Consider the following 25,668-nt stretch of genomic DNA (forward strand, 5'->3'; position numbering starts at 1 on the left):
AATTACTGCATATCGAAAGCACCACCAGCAATTGGAGCCTTTCTTCAGAAAGGAAAGTAATCTGATATTCTGTTCCGATATTGAGGGCCTCATGAATGCTTTAAAAATCACTCATGACCCACAAGAATGGAGACTATTTGTGGACTCTTCGAAACTGAGTCTCAAGGCTGTGCTTTTGCACAATGGAAACATTCTTCCATCTATTCCAGTAGCGTATGCTGTCCACATGAAAGAGACATACGATAACTTAAGGCAGCTACTGAATTCCATTGAGTATAGCAAGTACAGCTGGCACCTCTGTGGTGATTTGAAGGTAGTTGCCCTTTTAATGGGACTGCAGCAAGGATATACAAAATACATGTGTTTCTTATGCGAGTGGGATAGCCGAGCAAGGGAAATGCACTACATGAGGAAGGAATGGACTCACAGGCAGAATGTAGCCATTGGAGAGAAGAATATCCAACACCCAGCTCTGGTTGAGGCTCAGAAAATCTTGCTACCACCCCTTCACATCAAACTAGGTTTGATGAAGAACTTCGTGAAAGCCATTGACCGGACTTTGCCAGCATTCCGATACCTGCATGAAAAATTCCCTCGACTCAGCGAAGCAAAGATTAAAGAGGGAGTTTTTGTGGGTCCTCAGATTCGAGAGCTTTTCAAAGATGACCGGTTCAACAACTTGCTGGAAGGTGACGCGAAACAAGCATGGAATGCTTTTCGCCTAGTTTCTACAAACTTCCTCGGAAATGTTAGGGCAGAAAACTATAAGGAACTAGTAGAAGACATGTTGATGAAGTATAAGAAACTTGGCTGCAATATGTCTCTAAAGATTCACTTCCTTCATTCCCATTTGGATTTCTTTCCTAGCAACTGTGGTATTGTTAGTGATGAACACGGCGAACGTTTTCATCAAGATATCGCAACAATGGAACAAAGATACCAGGGAAAATGGTCCACTACAATGCTGGCTGACTACTGCTGGACACTCCTCAGAGATGCTCCCGAACAGCTGTACAAGAGACAGGCGAAGAAATCTAAGATGTAGTCAATGACTTGATTTTTTATAGGTAGGCTATTACAGTTGACCTTTTACTATTGGAGTGCATTTCGTTATGTAAACATTAATTTCTTGCAGATTACAAAAAAAACTAGAGCCAATTTTGCAATTTGACTGTCATATTCGTGTTCAGCACATAAAAATTGATAAGAATTGACTAATTTTATTTCAGTAACATGACTTTTGTAAAAATTTGTTGTCCAGTGATATTTAAGTAAATATAGTCATTGCTGTTTGGTCCATTTACCTTCCTGAGAAACCTTAGCTTTTTGGTCAACATAGTGTTACGAGTCTATGCTCTTAAAATAAGTAACATAAAAGAGTGAAAGGACAACAAGCTTTGTAACAATTTAACAGATAATTTATTTCCCTAGAATGCAAAGTGAAAATGAGATAAAAGAACTTACGGTATTGACAATGAAATCCCAAAAAGAATCCAAAGAATGCAGACACAAGTCCTAATAATTTAAAGTCCTGAATAAAACGCAGTAAAAGTCCAGAAGAAATCTAAAAACGGAAGGCGATGATGTGTCTGTTATAGCTTATTGAGTGCTGATGTGTCAACAGTCTGTTGTTGAATCGCAATAATGTAATTCCAGGTTTGAATTCAGTATAAATCCCAGTGAATTTCTTTATCCACGAATTTTATCAGAGCGCATTTGTATGTCAAGAGAAAATAATCACTTGAGTTCAATAATTTGAAGAAAAATATTCCGGCCTGAGATGAAAAAAATATTTGACACAACATACAACTTGGATCTGCTAAAAGATAAAGCACGAATGACCAAATCCTCACCGTTGCAAGATTATGTAGTTCTCTACTTGACCCTTTTCACAATTAGAACTTTCTATTTAAAAAAAAAACCCAAATATCTAACGGAAAATAACCTTCGAGTATGATCCTGATGTTTACAAAACAATAACCTGGATTATGTATAATTCACTTAGGAAATTTTGAAACTTTAACCCAAATAAACATACTTGCTTTTCTTTTATTAATAACAATACTTATTTTAAACCCATACATATTGAGAATAATTTAACTATGAATTAGCTGCTTACAATGAATAAAAAAGTCAATTTGAGTCAACAAGAAATGAATTCAATTTTTGACAATCTCAAGTCCAATATACAATGTTAAATTACAATAGCATGTGATGAAATAAAATAAAAAATAAAATTAAACTAACTAACAAACAATTAAATTAAATATACATAGCAATATATTGCATCACAGTTATGGCTCATAACACCTTTGAGTTGACCCCAAATACTGTATTTATAAACATGCGCAATATTATTATCTTTACTTTGTTTTATATTTGGTCCATTACAACTTATTATGTTGAAAATATTTCAATTTAGGCATATAAAACATGCAATTGTCTGGGACGGCCGGAGCACAGGCTGTACACTTGTCTATTTAGCTTTCATAAAGTTAATAATGAATGGGCTATATTAACTTGTCGCATATGAAGCGATAACGAATTTTTTAAGAAAATCTATTTGATGACATAGAAATACATCTAAAGTTGCTCATCAAGCGTTTGAAATTAACAAAACCTTCACTGAGAAGTGTACATTGACGTCATATTTCATAAAGGATTACTAAGTTTCAAAAAGGATTACAAAATTAAACTTGACAGAGTTTAACAACTTGGGAAATATATTGTTATGTACATTTAATTTGTATTTTGTTGGCTTTTCTTAATGATTATATGTTATGCATATTTCTAATTTGTAATTTACCTTAGTCAAAAGTCAAGTTCATGTTGTTCCTGGATATATATATATATATATATATATATATATATATATATATATATATATATATATATATATATATATGCATTAAAAAATGTTAGTAAGACTTTTTTGCATACGTTGAATGGTTCTTGCCCATTGTTGCTAAAATTCAGACAGACGTACAAAACTACGGTTTTGTGTATGGGATCGACAAGAGCAATATGAACGCTCTGAATGACGTAGGCAAATTAAATCTGTTCACTTATTTAGACAAATATCTATCTGATTCAATTATAATTTATTGTCATTTAGTAAATTTCATAACTTTATCGGTGGATGGAACGCGCCTTTTGCAATCACATATAAAGCTTAATTCATGTAGTAAACTTTCCAAAACTTATAGAACATAGTGGATACAATAGGTAGAAAGATAGAACTACTCACTGATAATATGGATCTGAATCTAATAATTGCAATTCCTTTCAATCGGTACAAGACTTATTCAAATTGCTAGTTATTTCATCACTCGAAATCAAAGGTGAGAGTGTTTCCTTCCCGTGCCCCTTCTCTGTTTCTCAGCTGCAACTTCCGCCTGGTCGGTTCTGCCGGTATCCTTTTTTTTCGATCTCCAGCCCTGCACCTTTGCACAAATTCCTATTCTCCCGGCCAGGCTCCTTCACATAACTGCCTATTATCCTGTGCTTTCCACGTCTTCTACTCTCTCTAATCTTCGGGTGTCATCCTATCATACCCGGAATGCTTCCTGTGGATTAGAATGGACGTACAATTGTATCTCTCCTTGCTCGATCACACGAGAATTAACACACTCTCATGGACTTTTCATTAGCATAATCACAATTAAATCATTTGGTCAACTCATACACTCACATCGGAAAATTCCATACATGCTTGTTCTATAATAAAGGTTATAACAACAACTATAATATCACGACTTCTGATACATATACACATATCCCTAATTCTCGATAGAGTAAACATCAACATCAACAATATTCCTACGCATATCCTACCTCACAAATTATTAAAGACACATACAAGTATAAAAATGCCTAATTATACGTGCACAGGCCAACAATGCCCAACTCTGCATAATCCACACTATATTCAAAAACAAACAAGTACAAGTTCTAGCACAACTCACTATTAAATTCAGTTATGCACCACGCTGCAACACCGTAGCAGATTACACCATCCACTTTGATTCTATCCTAACAACTACATTAATCTTGAATATTACTAATTCGCTATAGGAGTCGTGACGACATGCTTATAGTTCAGCTATGCATAGAATATTACATTACTTCTAAATTAAATGCATATAATAACAAATAAATCTTACAACATCTAGTTAGGAAAGTGAGAAGATATTTCCCATCAGAAGCCTTTGTTCTAAGTCAAGTCAGAATTTCCTAGAACTCTTTTCCCCCACTCTTTTGTACGAGTGCCCAGTTTGCTCTCGCAGTACGTGATGTTTCTTTAATCACTTCCAAAACTGTCATAGTTCTTCCAGAACCAATGTTACAGGACAGTGTCTGGCTGCGTGAGAAATCCGCTCAAAGTTTGATAGTCTTAGTTCTGATTGGATACCGGTGGTCTCTTTGAAACTGTATGGGGTAGTAGCACTGATGTTTTATAATGTCGGGTTTTCCTGTCTCTAAACCTAAGCCGACCGTTGACATCAATAGTTGGTTGAAAAACAGAGTCTCTCTTCACCACGGCAAGGTTCTATTCGTATTAACCGAGAACTTGTCTCTGACGCAATGGCTGAGGCACCGACATGTACTTCTTTGTTTCAGAATCAGTCTAAACTCGTTATTGTATATAACACCTATTGACATTAATCAAAGAACTTTGAATTATGAATTATATAAGACGACATTTGTAACATGAGGCATGAATTGTTAACACATTTTCTCACACAACGTGACACACACACTTCCCCCGCTCCTTTAAAAGTTGTCTGAAAAATAAGGATGATGCTTGCAAGGCTATTTTGCATTGAATATACCTCTGTCTGCATAGAAGGCCCTCATGGAAAAATTGGTTAATTGACCTAATGAGCTTCTTTAATGATTTTGACATATATCTATGAATTCTTATATGACACTTTATGTATAATAATAATAATAATAATAATAATAATAATAATAATAATAATATTAATAATAATGAGGACTTTGTATAGCGCCTAATCTTTAGAAGCTCTAAGCGCTTTACAACATTAGACAACACCTATAAGATAAAAAACATATAGTGATATGATTACAAAAACAAACACCATGAAATTAGAAAACATTAAAAGAAAACATGCTGATAATATTCAAGGTAGGAAACATTATTAGGTCTTGAAGTTTGTTCTTGCAGTCGAAATAAGTGAGTTTTGAGAGCCCTGTTGAATGTGATCACTGTGTCTTTGTGTCTAAGTTCAGTGGGCAATTCATTCCACGTTGCTGGGCCCTGGTATGCAAAAGAACGCTGTCCATATGACTTTGTTTTCATAGTGGGAATAATGAGTATACGATTGTCAGAAGAGGAGCGTAAGTATCTTGCTGGTGTGTACACATCGGTGAGGTCGGATAGGTATGTTGGACTAAAGTCCGACAGTGAAATGTAGCACAGAGAACAAATTTTGTGTTTGATTCTGGATCGAATGGATAGCCAGTGTAGAGTACAGAGCAGAGGAGAGGTGTGCTCTGATCGTGGTACTTTAAGTATGATCCGAGCGGCTGTGTTTTGAACTTTTTGAAGTTTCTGGAGCAGATATTGAGATGAACCAGACAGAATTGAGTTACAATAGTCCAGTCTTGAAAGTACAAATTAACACACAAGTGTTTTAGTGGCATCAACTGAAAGATATTGCGAATTGAGCTGATGCGTCTCAGCTCAAGATATGCTGCCTTGGATATGTTCATGACATGTTAGTGCAATGTGAGAGTACTGTCCAGAGTAACACCTAGGTTTCGTACTGATTGTGTGAATTTAATGTTGGTGTTGCTGATAATTATTGTTTGAGGTAAAGGATGTGAATGAGAAAGTCTTTGTGTTGTGATCAGAATGGCTTCAGTTTATCATCATTCATCTGCAGCTTGTTACATATCATCCATGATTTCACATCAGAAATGCACCTCTTTACACCTTGGATGGTAGCATCAACTTCAGTTGGGTGGCTAGATTGATATATTTGGTTGTCATCAGTGTACAATTGGTGAGACACTGGATGATGATATATGACACTTGAGAGAGGTTGAGTGTATAGAATGAAGAGAACAGGTCCAATAACAGACCCCTGTGGAACACCACAACATAGATCAACTGGGCTGGAGTGTATTCCATTTGCAGACAGAATTTTTGTCCTGTTGACCAAGTAGGACTTGAACCACAGTAAGGCTTTATCATGAATGCCAAATACATACTGGCGACGGTGAAGTAATATATCATGGTATATTGTGTCAAATGCTGCCGATAAATCAAGGAGGGTGAGGACTGAAATCTTTCCGCTATCCAACGCAGAGAGAATGTCATTGACTACTTTTAGAAGTGTAGTTTCAGTACTGTGGCAAGGGCGATATGCAGATTGTACATTGCTAAAAAGACTGTTTGAATTTTGATGAGATACAAGCTGGGATAGAACCTTTTCTAAGATTTTTTATATGAATTGGAGTTTAGAAACTGGGCGGTAGTTCTTTAAATCATTATGGTCTAGTGTTGGTTTCTTCAGCAGAGGCTTTACAATGACAGTTTTGAAAAATGGCGGGAATTCCCCGGATGAGAGAGAGAGGTATCAATAACATCAGTTAATGAAGGCAATACTGGATCTAAGCACTCAAGGAGCAGTGATGATGGAATTAGATCAAATTCACATGACTTTGGTACACTCTTCATCACGATTGTACGTACGAAATCCATAGAGACAGGTTCAAATGCTGCTAATGGTTGCCTCTCAAATTCTGTATCCCAACTGTATGGTGACGACGAGTCAATTGAAATTGTGGTGTCAAGCTTATCTCTAATGGTTTGTATTTTGTCACGGAAGAAATTTGCAAACATGTCCGGAAGTTCGACTGGAGAGAAGGTAGTTGGAAGTGGTGTAGATTTGTTCCTTGACATTAGCTTGTTAGTAATCTCAAAGAGCTCTTTGCAGCTGGAACTTTCCATGATCTTAGTAGTGTAGTTGGCTGATTTCGCTGCATGGACTATATTTGTGACATTCTCCTTATTGGCTTCATAGATTTGCTTGTCAATAGTGAGCCTGGTGGAAAGCCAAAGCCTCTCAGCTTTACGGCGGTCTCTTTTAGCAGTGCGAAGCTGGTCCCTAACACTGCTATACCATGGAGAACACTTTTGAACTGATACTCTGCACTTGGTGGCTGGTGCATGTTTGTCAAGCAATGAACGCAGGCAGTTATCGAGTTGTTCTGCGGTAGACGGTAAGCAAGTTGTTATTACATTCATAGTTATTTTACAAGGTCTGGATCAAATGTTATCATCACTTTTTATGTTTTTCAGCTATGGAGATTTTTATTATGAAGATATAAAGCTAAATAATACAAATATTGTCAGTGAAAATGCTATTACAATCAGAATTACATTTTAGTAGTGAAGGTCTCTTATGAACATATTTTTTTCTGCAATACAGTTTGAAAACTGTGCATGTATTAATATTAATTTCTTCACTTGTAACCATAAAAAATGAGCACCAAACCATAATGGTATCATTCAAAATACTTGATAAATTTACCTTAGTATAAGTCTGTTGTAATAATATAAGTGATTTGTAAATGTTGTTCAGATGCACACAACCCAAGAAGCAACAATTGCATGCTGAGGAGAACACTCAGACTGAGGAAAATATACTGATGGAAATCATGTGCTATACTTCAAGGATGAAACAGTCATTTAAACTGGTTAGGTTGAAATATCTGAGTTAGCACTTGAACTATACAAAATAAAGGAACTTAAAGTGTCAGCAAGATGATTTCGACTCTGAACAAAATCATTTAAAAATGTTATACCTGTAGACTTAAGTGCATTTTTATCACGAAAAATACCACTAACAATAAAGTGACTAATAAAAGATATATATGTTCTTTTGTTAAAGTAAATGATCCTTTATGCACAAGGAATCATTGCACACTTGTGCAATCATGGTCATTTTTCTTGATATGATGCAGATGAAACACGTTCAGTTAATTTCAGTGGAATCACACATCAGACCACTGCGAATTTTGTTTCATGTGTGTATATATAGCATGCAAATATTATGAGAATCTCGATACTCCACAAACATGTCAGTTTTTAGAACTTCCTTCATTTAATTATTGCGCATTTCCTTGTAAAAATAACTCTTATTTATTGTGTAAATAAAATTCTCACCTCATCACATAGAGTTGTTGTATACATCTTGTGTTCATCAGTTTAACCTTTCACTATAATATTCACTTTTTCAGTTGTATTATGAGTGCAAATAAATACTAAATATAAACTATTGTTTTAAAACTTTTGCTTTTCCCTAGGGTTTGTATCCATCAATCTTATTGTTGGTCCAACTCTCTGGTAAACATTTTTGTATCAAATTTAGGTTTTAGTCAGAGCTATAAGAAGCTTCAGTTTAGGAACTTAGTATAGATTGCCTCTAGCATGTTTATCCAATAAGTATCCTTAGAGGCCACAGGCTTTATGCACATTTGTGACCAATTAGACAATAACCCAAAATATACTTTACTGCCTATGAGCCATACATACTTGATAGGAAAATGAACATTACAGTGGCTAGCCAAATTTGGAAAAAGCTACATTTAGCCAAATTTTAGCTTCTAAGAGTCATATCTGTACGTTATGTTATACAAAAGGGCGTTTCAGACACTAGCCAAATATTGGCTAAGCAAACAGTTAAATTGTGGAAAGAAATGGTGAGGTAGGTAGCCAACTTTGGCTAATCATACGTTTACCTAGCTGCAACAGCCATACTTGTAGGTTATACAAAAGGGCATTGCAGACATTAGCCACATTTTGGCTATTTGATTTCTATCAAAACTCAGCCATATACATTATGGAAAGAGACACTGAGATGGATGGTCAACTTTTGGCTAAAAATACAATTGCCTTGATTTGGGTTTCTAACAACCATACAATAAGTTATACTGAAAGACATTGCAGGCACTTGACATATTTTGGCTAAGAATACATTTAGACAAACTTTGGTTTCCTGCAAAGTTGTAGAACTAACGCTTGTGAAGGGCAACTTTGTAACAGCTAAATGTTAGCTAATTATGCGTTACTTCTTAACGAGCCACACTGAGAATACTGAGCCAAAATATGGCTTATTACAAATTTGCCTGGTTCATCCAATACACGGTAAAGCTATAGTTATAGATAGTGATTGAACCAGACCACAAAGGTTCTCAGTATGTGCATTTAGTACTTGGGATCAGGACACTTTAGCTCAGAGCAGAGTTTTGTTTTGTTGTTCTTCTACATATCAGCGGTATACTCATTCCCGTTGCTGAGAGTTTTCTAAAAGTTTAAGATATATGAGCTGACTGATTGTAATAAAGAAAACAACATGACCAACACTTTGTTTTTTGATAGTGTGATCATGATGGTGATGATAATGATCATTATTAGTTATTTAAATTATATTCTCCACAATTCACAGCCCATAATCCACTAAATCATGATATTGCTTTTACATTCCTGCAGTTTTAAAATTAGTAATAGTTCAACTGCATGGTCTAATACCTATGTGATCTCCATAACATAGTATAATATTCCTTCTGATCAACACATGAGAGTAGTATGAACATTTAGATGCTTTAAAAGAATATACACACACACACACATACATGTATATATATATATATATATATATATATATATATATATATATATATATATATGCAATAAGCTGACAACGAGCAATATATATATATGTGTGTGTGTGTGTGTGAGTGTGTGTGTATCACTACACAATTTATTTGAAAATTCACAACTTCTACGAATAATTGCATCTAATTAATGACATGTTGGGCTTGTAATATACATTCTCAATCAATTCTGACGAACAACACAGTGTCTTCAATATATATCAACATACAACAATATGCAGTTAGTATTAATACCATGCTTTGAATTGATTTAAAATGGAAACAAGGCAACAACGACTTATTCTATGGATAAAATTCAGTACCGCCATTAACCTAGCAATAGGTTATTATATTTCTAAGAAATATTACAATCCGGGTAAAATACTGTATGTGGTACGTAAGGCAAACACAAGTATCCGTGATATAATTGCTGTGGTGAACAACATAAAGTTAGGTTTCACCGAGGGAATTAGAAGATTGAATGGGCTGTTAATAATAATTATACCAATGACAACAAGTTTAATAATATGAAGAAAATAACTTATAATAAACGATCTAAAAATAGGTCGTATATGTTTCTCATAGGATTCGACTATTCATTCTTGTTCACCTTCTGTTTAGTTGCGAAGAAATTTGAAGGCTATATCAATATCAAGTCATCGGAAGAAAGGTCACTGTTAAGGAGACTTGCTAGTTCACTCATTTGAAATTTAATTTGGACAATAAAACAGACATATATTAAGGTACATCCAGATTGCGAGGTAGTGAAATCAATAACTGAATGTGACAAACGTAGTAATTGCAAATCGTGTTGAAATGTATACCAGTAAAAGCAGTATCATCAAATTAAAAAAAATTAAAAAATATGTAAAGAACATGAGCATGAATGCTGCAGACAAGTAACAATATTTAGGATAGAGTTAGCTTCAATACAGTTAAAAGAGGTAGCATGGACGGCATTATTACAGAGACATTGAAATATGAATTGAAATATAAAATCACATTATAAAGCTTTAATGATTCAATATTCCAAAGTTCATCATTGAGGAAATTTCCAAATGGTTTGCTTTGTCAGATTTAACTTGAGTCTTTTTTTTTGCACGTTAAGCAGCAACTCGTGCAATTGCAATTGTTAGATTAAATGTACAGATAGGTCACCATCACGCCACGCAGTACATATTTAGTAAGAACGTCTTTATTTCGTTTGGTATTGGATTTTCGAAATATATTTGAAAGTTATTACATAACTACGTGAAGCAAATAAAGGTAATTCCAACATAAGCAATTCAATCAAATGACTCTTCTCATCAATTATAATCATGTATCAAAGCAAATACCATTTTTAGTGTGAATAATTAGACACAATTACTTGTTTTCAGGTGCAGGGATGGCAACAAGTACAACGGATAAAGTATTGCACAAATTGGATGAAATACCATACTCTTTCAATTTAAAGATAAAAAGTCTAACTCAACGACAGTCTAAAGTTTTGTTGAAAAAACTGCAAAGGGAATTTGAATGCCAAGAATATGAATATCCCGAAGAGAAACGACGATACTATAATTTGATTACTTACCTACATTACTTTTGTAGACAGTTAGAAGAGGCACGTCGGTGTAATAGTGAGGCATTAAAAATGGATCCTGAAAGCATTGTCGCTCTTGCAAATCAAGCCTGGATATCTTGTCAGGAGCGTAGTCGTGACGAAGATTGCCAGGAAATTGAACAGATCATTAGAAAGGCTGCGACACTTCGTTCGAATAGGGTTAAGCTTCTTGAAGCAAGAGCGGAGCTAGCATATTCATATGCTCGTTTTGGAATCATGTATTACAAAGACGCAGAACAAGGGTACCAAAATGTTCTTGCTGAAGTCAAGGATGACGACAAATTGCCATCGTTTCTTTGGCAGTATGGGTGTGGGTTGATAATAAGACGTAAACTTTGTTTTCCTGGAAAAGGGAAAGAATACAAAATTGAAGTTAAACGCGCAGCTGAACTGCTTTATAAAGTAGCCAAGCAAGAAAACATATTTCGATTCAAGGCAAGAGCCTGGGTTGAATTGGGAAATCTTTCTTTTCTAGCTAAGAAATATTGTAAAAACTGGCAGAAATTGTTTCCAAAAGAAATTGGTCATCTTTGCGAGGATGATATGTTTTCGATGGCAGCTGAGAACATCCAAAAAGTAAATGATATTCCTGCGCTAGAGCATTATGCATATTTTTTGAAAAGAAGATTGCGATATAAAGAATGTGCACAAATACTGCAGCAATCAGTAGTCGTTAAAGACTCATCACGAGCTTATCATTGGCTTGCTCAGCTAAAGATGACAATGTTTCTGCACAAGATGAAAGGAATGAATAAAGGGTCTAAACAAGAGCCACCAGTATGTATTGAATATTGTGAGGAGGTCCGGGAAATATTGTCGGATTACGACTCTGCAATCAAACTCGAACAGAATTATGCTGCTATGGAATGCAAAGCCAAGTTTTTATATCACATTGGACAATTTAAGGACGCTATTGATGTATTTCGGAACATATATAGTCTACTTCAAACAACCGATACACAACCGCAAGAATTTGATCGAACTATACAGGTGTTTTGTCAAATTTATCATGCCAAGTGTCTCCTTGGTTTATCGAGAGATGCTGCAGCAATTACGCAAGCCAAAGATCTGCTTCGGTCAGCTATTGAAATGTCGTTTGATTTACAAAGGAATCGTCAGGCAGAAATAAACCTTGATCGTTGTAAAATCACGAGTGATCATGACAGTGACGATGACATTAGCCCATATGAAGATAAGTTACCGAGAATGACAAAACTTCAGATGTTTGCTCTTGCAGAAATGAAACACCTATTACAGAATGGGGAAAAAACTACAGAGTCATTGATTGAAGAAATTGCTCTTTGTGAACTTATGAAAGACGAGAACAGGGCCATTGAATTATGCACCGAAATTGCAGAAAAAGGGATTGACATTGAAAACCAAATAGATATTGCAAAAGAATTGATTAAGTTCAACGATTTTGATAAGGGTCTCTTTCTTTTAAAGCAGATGATCATGTGTGGCCAACTCCCTAAGCATGCTAAGAATTTTACAATCAGAGCACAAGTAGATGGTGCCATGGAAGCACTAGCAAAAGGCGATTCTGTTTTAACCGGAACTCGACTTCGGGATGCGTTTGATGCCAGGTTTCTTGAGCAAGACTCCACCGACAGAAATAAGCTTCATGTCTTTTTCGTTGCCCATCAATGTAACATATATATAACAGGGAAGTTGCAGCAATTATTTGATGATTTGACAAAACTGAATATTACTTCTTGTATTGATGACCCACCCGGAAGTTCAATACTCGAGGTTCTGGAAGCCAATCTGCATAATAGCTATGTTATTGCGGTCCTTATGGGAATAGGTGATCTGGAAAATGATGACTTTGAAACACAACTCTTTAAAAAATCCATCAGAATGGCGCAGTGCACACAAATGAAGCATACTCGAACTAAAGCTTTGGTTGCAATAAAACTATCAGAACAGGTTGACAGTTCCTCTCTTCTGACTGATGCGCCACACATCCAGTTAGGAAATGATTTTGAGCAGGACAAAAAGGTGTTTTTGCGTGATTTCTTTTTGCAGGCTCTTTTGAATTGAAACAATCCACGAAATTTGTTGCTGATAATTAGCTGGTTTCATTTTGAGTATTAATCATTCTAAGCTCGTAGCAGATGAAACGTAGATTCAGAAAGAATATTCTAATGTTTTCCTTATGACCATTTAAAATGGAATACTTCAATTTAACTGTGCCAATAATGAAACAATACCATTTTATAGTTTTACTTAAATGAAAACTTGTTGACACACTACTGTCTTGAATATAAATCTGATTTATTCAAGCATATCTGGAAATATAATTAAAGGGTTATCACTTTTTTCCGTCTTTTAAAGGTCACCGGCCATACTCCAAAATTTTCCTTTTTCTTTATCAGATTGCAGTATGTGATTAAAAGCAGCTATACTCGCACAAACAGAACAAAACACTTATCAAGTGTAAAGAATAAATAATAATTTAATTACTCGAAAAAGAAGTATACAACTCTGTTACTTCCCCTTAGTTACGATTTCCCACCTATAGAGGACGCCAACCGGAAATGACGTACATGTATCTCTACAAGACGGAGTACATGCTTTTTGTTGTCGAAAAATTAAAAACTATAAACTATGGATAGGGAACATTTAGATGAAACTAATGAAAACTAATTTAAGGTTCTGCTTTATATCGGTATGCGTACACCATGCACTAGATTGTGTCGCTTTCAAAACTGTTCCATTGTTTCAATTTATTTTGAAAATTCCCGTTAATACAGGTAAAGAGTATCAATGCTGGCTTCCCTGTCTCGGCATACTTTATGATAAAAAAAGAACAAAGAAATTGGCACACTTAAAGAATCCAAAGGAATCAAACTTGACTTCCTTTTGTCGGCCGACTTCAGAAGAAAAAGTCGACACACTAAAAAGATACCAAAGTCAGTTTCCGGGGTTGGTTTGCTTTGTGATAAAATAACCTATGTATTTGATATCCTGTCGGTAAGTTTTAACAATGAGTTTATTGCTCCCTGCCAGTTGTGTTTATCACCCGGGCTTCTATTTGTTTGCCTATGTAATCATAATTGATGTTTGCAGGGCAAATAGTATACACAATAATAACTTGCTTTAATAATAAATTTGTAAGCCATGCTAGCAAAAAGTTTATCATTTGCACTCACATTGAATGTATTTTAAAATAATGATATTTTATTTGCGAGATATCGTCTTATAGTTATCCTGGATACAATACAATCTGTGTCGGTTTGCAATAAGTAACTTATCATGCGTAAATGGCAGTTGCCTTCAAGCAATCGGGTGATAGTTTCGTCTCATTTGCGATTTTGTTATTTGACATAAATGCTACACACTACACTAAGGATGCAGACGCAAGCCGGCATCCGCTACGTATATGGAATTCGTGGATATATATTTTTTTAAAAATAATTTTCGCATGATGAAAACGTAGGAATATATGATAACAATGCAGGGTTGATTTCTTTCATTTTATTTTCAAGCAAGTGTATGCTTATCAATTTATTTTGTATCGTGAGTGTGTGTGTGTGTGTGGGGGGGGGGGCACAAATTAAACATAAAATTAATTCCTTTCTAATTTGTACGTAATAATGGAGCAAATATGATGGACGATATGGACCAGTAATGACAAGCTTTCAATTTACACGCGCACACACTGAGACAACTTGAAATAAACAATAAAATTAACTGATAAGAACTTCATATTGCAGCAACTAAATACTAACAAAATGCTCAACAGCATTCTCTCTCTCTCTCTCTCTCTCTCATGTGTAATTTAGTGTGTATTGTAAGCAGCTGTGTTACAACGTGAAGCCTAAAATTCAGTATATTTGTTATAATATCTCATGTACACTACCCTTAGCAAAATGTATACATATTAGGTAGAATATTATCTGTTAAGTATTATTATTTTATAAATGATTATTAATAATTTGACCGGAAGACTTAAACTGAGAATGTCGTTGTGCAGATGCATATATTTTTTGGGAATAAAAATGTATATAGATATTTTAATTAGAACAAGCAAGATATGTCAGTTTGTGTTTTATCTGATAAATATGTACGTTACGAAGTATGATTATTTTCTTTCAAAGAATATCAAAATAGTTTGTTTAAATTTAGTATTTACCCTGAAACCTATCTTACATAGCATCTACATTTTTGTTGAAGAAAAAGAACGTACAAACTATTGTTAAGTTTGGCCGAATTGTCTTTGGACCAAATTCACTATAATCCGGCATAAATGATACAACTTTCCCATTCCTCCCCTATTCGATCCCACAGATTAAATCCACTTTTTTTCTGGTAAACATGGTCTTTCGGAATAAGAATGAATGCTCTTTCCCATCATCACTCTTTTGGTTACATCAGTATGCAACACAGTGTACCATATTTGCTGTACAAAAAACACTATCGTACATTATATCACATAGACATTTACGTGGGCAAATTAAATACTTGAATGGCTAGGTTGAAGAGAAGAGATAAATATACGTCATATCCGGTTTTGTCACGCGAAAACTACCGATTGTTTACGGAGATAGCCGAATAATGTTTCATTTAAAAAAGCGGAGTTTTAAGTCTAATTAAACATTTTTATGGTGTGCATACATAACCAATGCGTTTTGTTTCTAACTATAATAATATCACGCGTTTGTACAATATAGGTGGCCAGTGACCTTTAAGTAAACAATCATTAAAAGGTGAAACTATTCAAACATGACTCTAAACTGTTATAATGGCTTGCTATAGAACTTGGTCTATGCTACGGTGTTATGGCTATCCTTTGAAGATGTGTATATCGAGAGGTCACTTTTGTCTCTCATTCTTTTAATAAGTATTACACATGCATCTCAATGTTGTGTAAGACGGAATCTTATTGACTTGTTGCACAAAATATAAAGATTGATATAACAACATTTTACAAACAAATACAAGAGTTTTAACAGCTTAAGTGATATGTGTTGAAAAGTCTTGATTGTAGCTTTTTGAGGCGAAGTCTTATATTGTGATTTCTTTTTCTTCTCATTGCAGTGAAATGTATAGTGTAATATAATGTATATTTGTTACTTGTGTGGTTTTATTTAATATATTAGTATGTTGCAAAAACTATTGAAAATGTTGCAATACATTCATGGAAACTACATTACCATTCATCATATCACTTTGTCATATTTCGGATGTCATTCTTCTTCTTCTTCTTCTTCTTCTTCTTCTTCTTCTTCTTCTTATTATTATTATTATTATTATTATTATCATTATTGTTATTATTATTATTATTATTATTATTATTATTATTATTATTATTATTATTAATGATGATGATGATGTTAATGTTGACGTTGACGTTCAAGACAAAATCCATATAGTATAACACAACTTGAAATCGGAGTTAATGTGTCTATCAAAGAACACATTTTATTTGTAGCATAACTGCAGGTACAGGAAGATATACAAAGTGCTTTCAGAATGTAATCAAAGTTTCAACATGATAAATGAAGTAAGGTCTTAGTACGAAATAATTAAATGTATAAACTAATTTTATTTAATGACTTAAATGGATATATTGTCCCAGTTCTTTAATATAGAACCCGAAAATATACCTACCCTCGCTTACTGGGTGGCAATATAGCGAGAAATTGCTAATAATTAGCAAGTTTTCATTACTCACAAAAATAAAACTGTCATAATGGCATTCCTATCTAAATATCTATAGTTTATCATATATTTAAGACATTCAATATAGGTTCAATACATTACTATAAAGAACATAATATCCAGTTTATGGATTCCGTACATTGATTACTGATGTGCGAAATATTATACAAGAGATGAACATTTCTACTTGCTATTATAAAACTTAAGATTCCTCTACAGGCAACTGTGTTTTATGTATATTTAATTTGTATTATTCGTAGGCTTTTCTTATTATCTAATTGTATTTTGCACTTGACCTTGTCCGAAATCAAGTTCTGTCGTATCTGACCCGTGACAATTATGTAAAAAACATGGCTTATATTTCTTTGAGTGTCGGATAAATATTACGATCATTATCTTAATTTTAGTCAAGGACATTGATATTCTCAAATAGATAGAACTGTTCTACGTGATGCGGATTATATTCCTTTTTATAAATTTAGTAACAGACCTAGACCTGCTTACAAGTTAGAATAGAAGAATTCCATACGCTGCCAACGAATTTTCAGAAAATGCTAGTCATGACCTAGGTCCGGTAGAGGAGTGTATGTATAGACATCTGAGTAGAATCAATTGTATTTTTATTGTCTTCAGTTTCTATATTTTGAATTATTAACATTATTTTTTTATGGAATTAAAAAGTGCTTAATAATGATGTTCTTGGACAGATACATAAACTTGGAATTATAGTGAATTCAATCAAGGACAGCTTGGATTATATTATTGTGATACAAGAAAAGAATCTTGGCACATCATCCCACTTCAGACCATTGGTTCATTAGCATATTTGAAGCTATGTGCAAATCAACACATTATTGGATCTTTTTTGGGACACCTCTAAATATAAACAGTGCTTTATTCATTAGGACTCGTATTAGAACTTATGGACTCTTTGGGATTTATTCATAATGCCGTAAGTTCTTTTATAAACATTTAATTTTGTATTTAGAGAAATAAACTATTTGTTGAATTTTAAAAACATTGTTTGATCGTACTCTTTTATATTGCTTATTTTAAGACCATAGAGACGTATTAGAAAATTGTGGTACAGGGTTATAAATTTCGCTAAAATATTTCAGAATCTTTTGGTTTTGAAATTTAAACTCACTTTGCTATGGTAAATCTCAGGTACTATTTCACGTGAATCTTTAGAGAAACTAACAAGCTTTTAAATATCAACTACAATGGAAAAAGTTATTTTAAATCCTACAAAGGGACAGTTAGGGTTCTGGAAAAGTAATGAATTGACTCAGCTTGCGAGAAAATATGATCTCTCTGAAGCAAAGACTTCTTTAACAAAGCAAGAAATGAAAAATATTTTGATTCATTATTTGGTAGAAAATAAATTTTTAGCCAGAAGTGTGTTGAAATTGATTAGTAAGTCTATATCTGGCTTTATCTTGCAAGTTATGGAATTTAAATCAAAAGAACACTTAAACAGAGTTAAGATCTCTTGCTCTTCTGAAAGAAAAATAAGAAAGACAAATGCAATTACAGACAGAGGGAAGAGAGATAAGATCAGCCAATGCAAATGCAACTGCAGATGCAAAAGTAAATGACGAAAGATAATCACAGTAACAAAGAGAAAATAAAGAAAGGGAATTTCAATTTAGATTAAAAGAATTAGAGTTGTCAAGCGGAAAGCAATCGCCCACTTCAAACGCACGTTCGGGTGTTAATGTTAATAAAATATTAGGTTCGTACCCCTTTTAAAAATAAGTTGATAAATATTTTCTTCATTTGAGAACATTGCTATAAATTTGAAATGGCCAACAAAGCATCCGACTCTATTAATTGAAAGTGCACTTATCAGCAAAGCTCGTGAAGTATACACATCCATGCACCTGTCTGTACAGCAACTGGTGACTACCATGTCGTTAAGGAATGTATCTTGAAAGGTTATGAGTGAAACAAGATAACCAGGCTGGATTTCGGATTTGTAACAGAATACTTTTGATGGTGATACAAATACAATGTTTATTGATGAATGACTCAAATATAAAAAAAGTATTATGATTAATACGTGCGCGTACAAGATCCAAATATTGGACAAATTAACACAATCCACACGAAACTAATAATGTAACATAAATGTGAATAAAAGTAAATGATCTTACACAGTACAAGGACAAAGGTTAATGATTCACAATAATTTCATACATATATATTAATGTATTTTACTCCAATAGTAAACCAGGATGTACTTCACTCATATAGTAAAATGCATTCACTCAAAAATTGAAAAAAATGAGGTACTTTACTAAAATAGCAAAATGATGAAACGATGGGACAGATATCATGCAAAATATCTTTACATTCCCCAAAACACTGAGTATAGCAGACCCCAAAGTTAGCCCACGGCTAAAAGATTACATGCATGGATTTACACAAAACACTCAGTCACCAGACTATTTGGATGCCAGTAACACTGGCCACTCAAGCAGCCAGCGTTACAGGTAGTCACCGACCACCATACAATTCCTGGGTCAATCAAGCAATCAGCGTCCACCAATCGGTCAGCAACGCCAGATCACCTACTACTCAACCAGCAACACAATGTTCAATCAGCTGCATGGTCACAGTTCAACCAGCTCCGTCGCCAGCTCTACGGCCGATATGGCCAGATCCACATCCGTTATGGTCTACTTCTATGGTCAGCTCTACAGCTTGTACCCCGTCAACAGTGTGCACCATGGTCAGCCCTTATCAACATGGTCAGCTCTGATCATCTGAAAATGAATCTAACACCGTGTACTAAGAATGATACAGGTATGTACTATAACACGTAATGGCGTTATATACGGTAAGCTATGCAAATTACATTATCGGCACAACATTACAAAGCAATAAACAGTGAACCTGCCTGTGTCCGCGAAGAATATATTAGTACTAAACGTTTCTTAATAAATTTCAACTTTATTGCTAACATAACTCTCCCGTTAAGTCACATACAAGAATATAATATATTTGCATTATACTACGCAAGCCGAATCCAAATAGAAAATATATTAAAAACACGTGGATGTAAAATAGTTATCGCTATACTGAACATAGGATCAATAAATAACTCACAGCTTGAGATCTGCAAGTTCTTAAGTAGACTGCTCACTGACGTTTCCGTAGTGTAGTGATATCGTCCTACGGTGAGGTGTTTATACACAGAAGACGTAGCCATACATCATCTGTGCGCTTGATGAAGATCTGTTTTTCCCATCTAAAGCACATAGCACGTGCGACATAGGAAGAACCGAACTCGCTATTTTAAAATATTGTACAAAAGGCATGAATCACCCTATTGTATCATTGTAAGTAAAAAACGAAAACCGACCACATATATTTGTTATAAATAAAGGTATTTATATAATTCCGTGATATCTGAATGCGTACTTTTGTAACAAAACAGTAACAAAACATCTCATTGATAGTGGGTTTTTATTAGCAACATTGTTATTATATAATCGAGAAGGTATGTCCTTATGCTATTTGACTCAGGGTCAATGATGAAGTATTTTGTGGATGACTTGAAGGAATCCTTAAATTGTTTTGTTTGGCCTCACTAATAATGCTTTATTTTTCAGCTTTCTATAGAAGATATTTGGTAGTCGCTCTAACATGCTGGCGATCAGGCTTGTCCATCTCCGATGTGAAATCCTCAGCAGAGGTTGGATGCTTTGAATGGTTACCCATGCAAAAACCTCAGAGTGTAAAGCCTTGTCTTGCTGTGTAGACAGTCTTTATTTTGCATGCATGCAGCTAGGTCAGCATCACAATGACTTTGTAGAAATTCTTACGTGTTTGTAAACTGACCGCTTTGCAATTCCACACATAAGCATGTGGTCTGTCGTGGGCCGTACTAACTTTGGCAATTTGGGCGTTGGTTTCATTATGGATGTTGGGCCCCGAGTGGCCGAGTGGTCTAAAGCGCTCGCCGGTACGGATCACTGCCGTCTCACCTCTGTCTGCGTGAGTTCGAGTCTCAGCCTCGGCTAACGTTGGTACGTGAGAAAGCCTGCCAGTAGCTTCTCGTGGGTCGGTGGTTCTTCCTGGGGTTTTCCAGGGTTCTTCCTCCACCATTAATACTGGCCGCCATGTATAGCCTATCTTGTGCTGAAAAATGGCGTTAAACCTTACAACAACAACAACAGCATTCTGGATGTGTACTACGGGACAATCTACTGGCCAATAATTGATACGATATATCCTACACTAGGCATTTCTCGTGCAGGTTGGTCTGCCTCTTTATTGTAAGATCACATGTTTTGCAAGCTGAGGGGGAATAGTCCATAGTCTGTTGGATAGCAGACTGCGATGTTGCATTAATGGAACAGTTCACAGTAAAATGAAGCTCACGCACATACATCCACTTTATCCTACTAATATGGACACATTATCTCTGTACATATTTACCGCTCCGGTGGCCTAGTGGTTCGAGCGTCCGCCTCGGATGCGGGAGGTCGTGGGTTCGATTCCAGGCCTAGTCATACCAAAGAGTTACAAAAATGGTACCTCGCTTGCCGCCCAACATTAAGAGGTTAGTGTAAGGACTGGTCGGCCTGGTGTCAGGATAATATAAGATGATGATGCCCCAGTGCTAGACATCACTATAAACTGTCACACTGCAGACATCATAGGGATGTGACTGAAAAATAGTTAAAGCTACGTTAAAAATCCAAATCACACACATACACTGTACATATTTATATAGATATCGTAATACACACGAAAGTAAGGAAACAAGGCCATGTTTTAGCAATGGCCGGGCAGCCATGAGGCCTGACAATCTGGATTTAATGACGATAATACTGTAAAAAATAGAAACGTCTACACAGGGATGGTTTTGATGGAGATGTGTAAGTTACGCTTCTCTGCTGCAAGACGTGTTTCACTACAGGCCGTTTCGCGTTGAAAGCTATATACGAACACCTTAATACATCCCATGCCGTACTGTGACAAACGTCAAAAGCATGAACGATAGGTGCTTTTGGTGGGCTATAATGTTGGTTATATACCCTTGGGAAGCAAAACTTTCCAGGCAATGAGTACCCAAGTAAGGCAACCGACTACACAAAGGTCCATGCCGGCAGCTGGACCATCGCCATAAACGTGTTCTCCATGGAACAAGTCTTGTGCGAAGCTTGTGAAAGCAAACATCCAGATTGTGAACACAGTGTATTTTGTGATGATTTTGTGCAAACATCACGGAACCATGTATCACTACAATTTGATGCAGAACTTCAACAGGTTCGCTAACCGCAACAACAAGCAGAGGAGGAAATCTATATGCGCAAAAGGTGGTTACCTGCATTTTCTACAAAGAAGAACTTAAAAAGCTATAAAGAGTATTGGAAAGTTCTACGTTTGTGCCTCAGAAGACAGATACCAATCACGTTAAAACAGATTTCCAGTCATTCTAAAATGAAGCCCAGAGATCCATGGTTCCAAAGTGACGGTTTGAAGTTGACAAAGGAACTAGAGTCATAACGTGGTTGGCGCTTTACTAACAAGCCAATGAAGCCTCCATTGCCGTCCTTGAAAGAGCTACCTAAGTAGTGCATAACATGATTGCAAATATTTTTAATTTCAGCCTCATTTGTAAGCATCCTACTTCCTGTTGCCAGATTGTTAGGCAAACTGTAAATAGCTGGCGACTTTGTAGGCTCCCTGAACAAAGCAGCATAAGAAAGCGCATATAGATGGCTATGAAACCAGAGAGTAGAAAATTCAGCAGATGAAGAGCGAAGAGGTAGTTTTATTCTTCACCTCATTGCGTTATTTTATATGTCATAGTTTTGTTACCTCTTGTTTAGGTACTAGTTTGCCACACACACCATTTTGACTGCAATTAGGGCCACGTGGGTTTAACTGCTGCTACTCTTCTATGATATTTTGCTTGCGCGGCCTTCGCTGGCTTTTTAGTAAGCTTTTGCAAAGGCTTTTGTGCAGATATGTGTTCCTGGTCATGCGGCGATTCCCTTAAATGGGAGGCACGCCCTCCTCCGGAAATATATATTTATATGTTTCTCCATAGTGATTTTGTTTTGTATGCCTACGCTTTAGCCTTCATATAATATACTTTCCATTTTTAGTGCATCTGTATACGGCCCTAGTGCCCAAAACAGAACATTTACTAAACGTGGTGCATAGTTTGTCCAAGTTGTGTCAATCTACGAGAGTGATAACATAACCTATACTTCTGTCCCTGTGATGAGTCAAATGTCTATTATACAACTAAATTGATTATATTTGGAATAGTTTTCGCCTAACATTGTCGATGCATTCATGCAAAGCTAATGTAATAGGTTCTGAACAATGTGTGCTGTACAACAATGTTTTTGTTTGTTAGTAAATATTATAGTGCAGCCTTTCAACAGTGCTCCCCATGCATTTATTCGCACTTTCTAGGTCTAATTACTAAGTATTCAGTGCCAATATAATATTCCCGTTTTGGTATGCTATTCATACACTAGAAAACTACACTTCAAACCGCACTTTTCAAATCACCTGCCAGTCATCGAATCTTTTATTACTAATTAAGCCAATAATTACTTGTAAATACAGCAGCAGTGAATATAGGATTAGTCAGAGCTTTAATGTTGTGCTCGTCAGGAAGTCTGTCATGAAGGCGGATGCATGTGCGGATGCATTGATATAGAGTAGACTGATTCATAGTTTATCAGTGTGAAAGTATGGTTCAGTATCATTCCTTAACTCTTTTTAAGCCCTCCTTGAAGATATAACATTTTCTATTTACACTATCAGAGTCAGGCACATGTACCTAGATGACATAACCTTTTGCATCGAATAAAAAAAAACAGAGCAACAAATGCTCTTGGCAATCCAAATAAACGTTAATCCTTCACACGAGTTCAATAATAAATACAATTTAGCCACAATTTTGATAAAATTTACAATTTACAACTAACCTTTAATTTATAGAGTGGGTGTAACAAGATAACCGGGTGGGATATTTCGGATTGACAACAAAACACGTTTTGACGACACATATATATGGTTTAATGTGAGCATTAGATTATGAAGAAGTGTGCGTGTTTATAATCCAAATATTGGATTTATTTAACATAAAACACACAGAATCAAAGATGGAAATAAAATAAAAATAAATTAGTTCAATAACACTAAAAAACCCACAGGATAAATGATTCACAGATAATTCATTAAGGGAAAAATGAATATAGTTCACTCAAGTAGTAAACGATACAAGCTTTTTACTCATAGTAAAAATGTATTCGCTCAGGTAGCGAAATTATGTCAGGATAAATGATTCACAAATGATTCAATAATGGAAAGATGAATATAGTTCACTCAAATAGTAAACTATGTAAGCTTTTTACACATAGTAAAAATATATTCGCTCAGGTAGCGAAATTATGTCAGGATAAACACAAGAACGGATATGCCATCTATCTGTCCAGTCCTGAATGATACACTGGGTCTACTAACCCAAAATTAGCATACAGCTAATAAAATACATGTATGGAGATAAAACTCCGTTACCCGTGCACCATATCCGCTCCACAGCTCCTACGAATCAATTTCACAACTGCTACAAACTCCGGACCCTCGGAATACTATGATCACTCGGAACATTAGACCCTCCTGACACTCCAAATATTAGACCCTCCGGACACCCTGGTCCTTTGACGGCTCTTCAGCTGGGTCACCTTAGTCACTCTTGACATTAGACACTCCCGACGCTAAACATTAGACACTCCGGCACCTTAAACGCTCCGAACAAACGGACGTTTCTACACTCAGACAACACCGGACACCCCGGATGTTTATACCCTCAGACAACACCGGACACCCCGGATATTCCTACCCTCAGAAAACACCGGACACCCCGGATATTCCTACCCTGAGAACAGCTGAAAATATACCCGATACAGTGTACTAAACTTGATACAGACATAATAACGTAAGGACGTCATACATGGTAAGTTATAAAGATTATATTATTATGGCAATTACAAAATGGTAAGTTCGATAGTAAACCTAACCCTGCTTGATAAGACTATAGTAAACAATTCTTTATAAAAAATGTAGCTTTACATTACCAATATAAATCCTGTACTACGTTGCAACAAGAATAATAAAAAAATGCACGCATTATGCTGTATAAAGAAAACTATATAACAAACATGCAAAGGTAAATATGGTAATACACTAGTTATAACTTAAAACCGAAAAATTACCTACCCCTACAGCTGGAGTTGTGCGAATCCTTTAAGCAGGTCGCTTGCTGACAAAACCATTAGTATTGTAAAGACTCTTTACATGCAGTATCGAAAGCACCTTGCACGTGTGGCATAGGACGAATCGTACTCACGATTTCGAAATACAATAGACCATATATATAATCACCCTCGGGAATCGTTGTACAGCGATAAAAACGCAACCCGAGTACATGTATTTAATGAACAACATTTACACCATTCCGTGACAGTAGGTTTGGTGTCTATTTTTAAATTTAATTTAATACCATACAGATGAAACGAAGAAATTTCTAAGTAGAACAAGGACTAAACAAGATTAAAAAAGGAACCCTTATGTAAAAGTAATTGACCAATTAGATTTTACGAAGGAAGACAAATGGGACTACGTTCACAAAACGACGAGAAACCGCAAAATCTAAAGGCGGAAACATAAGG

General features: G+C 35.4%; 1 protein-coding gene across 3 annotated transcripts in view; it reads left to right on the forward strand.

Moving 5' to 3' along the window:
* The window catches only part of LOC149798484 (uncharacterized), a 54,849-nt gene extending 36,871 nt beyond the window's left edge, over nt 1–17,978 (forward strand). For 2 of the 3 annotated variants that reach the window (XM_089963680.1, XM_089963682.1), the window contains one exon: nt 11,067–17,978. In XM_089963680.1, coding sequence (XP_089819806.1) covers nt 11,075–13,336 — 2,262 coding nt within the window. In that variant the 5' untranslated portion in view covers nt 11,067–11,074 and the 3' untranslated portion in view covers nt 13,337–17,978. Of the gene's footprint in view, nt 1–5,161; nt 7,252–11,066 lie in introns of those variants that run through there. The other variant, XM_089963681.1, reaches the window with a different exon arrangement.
* Nucleotides 17,979–25,668: the final 7,690 nt, after the last annotated feature.

The sequence above is a fragment of the Sinohyriopsis cumingii genome, chromosome 6 (assembly GCF_028554795.1).
Source record: "Sinohyriopsis cumingii isolate HCF-2022 chromosome 6, ASM2855479v2, whole genome shotgun sequence".
In the NCBI taxonomy this organism is placed as follows: Eukaryota; Metazoa; Mollusca; class Bivalvia; order Unionida; family Unionidae; genus Sinohyriopsis; species Sinohyriopsis cumingii.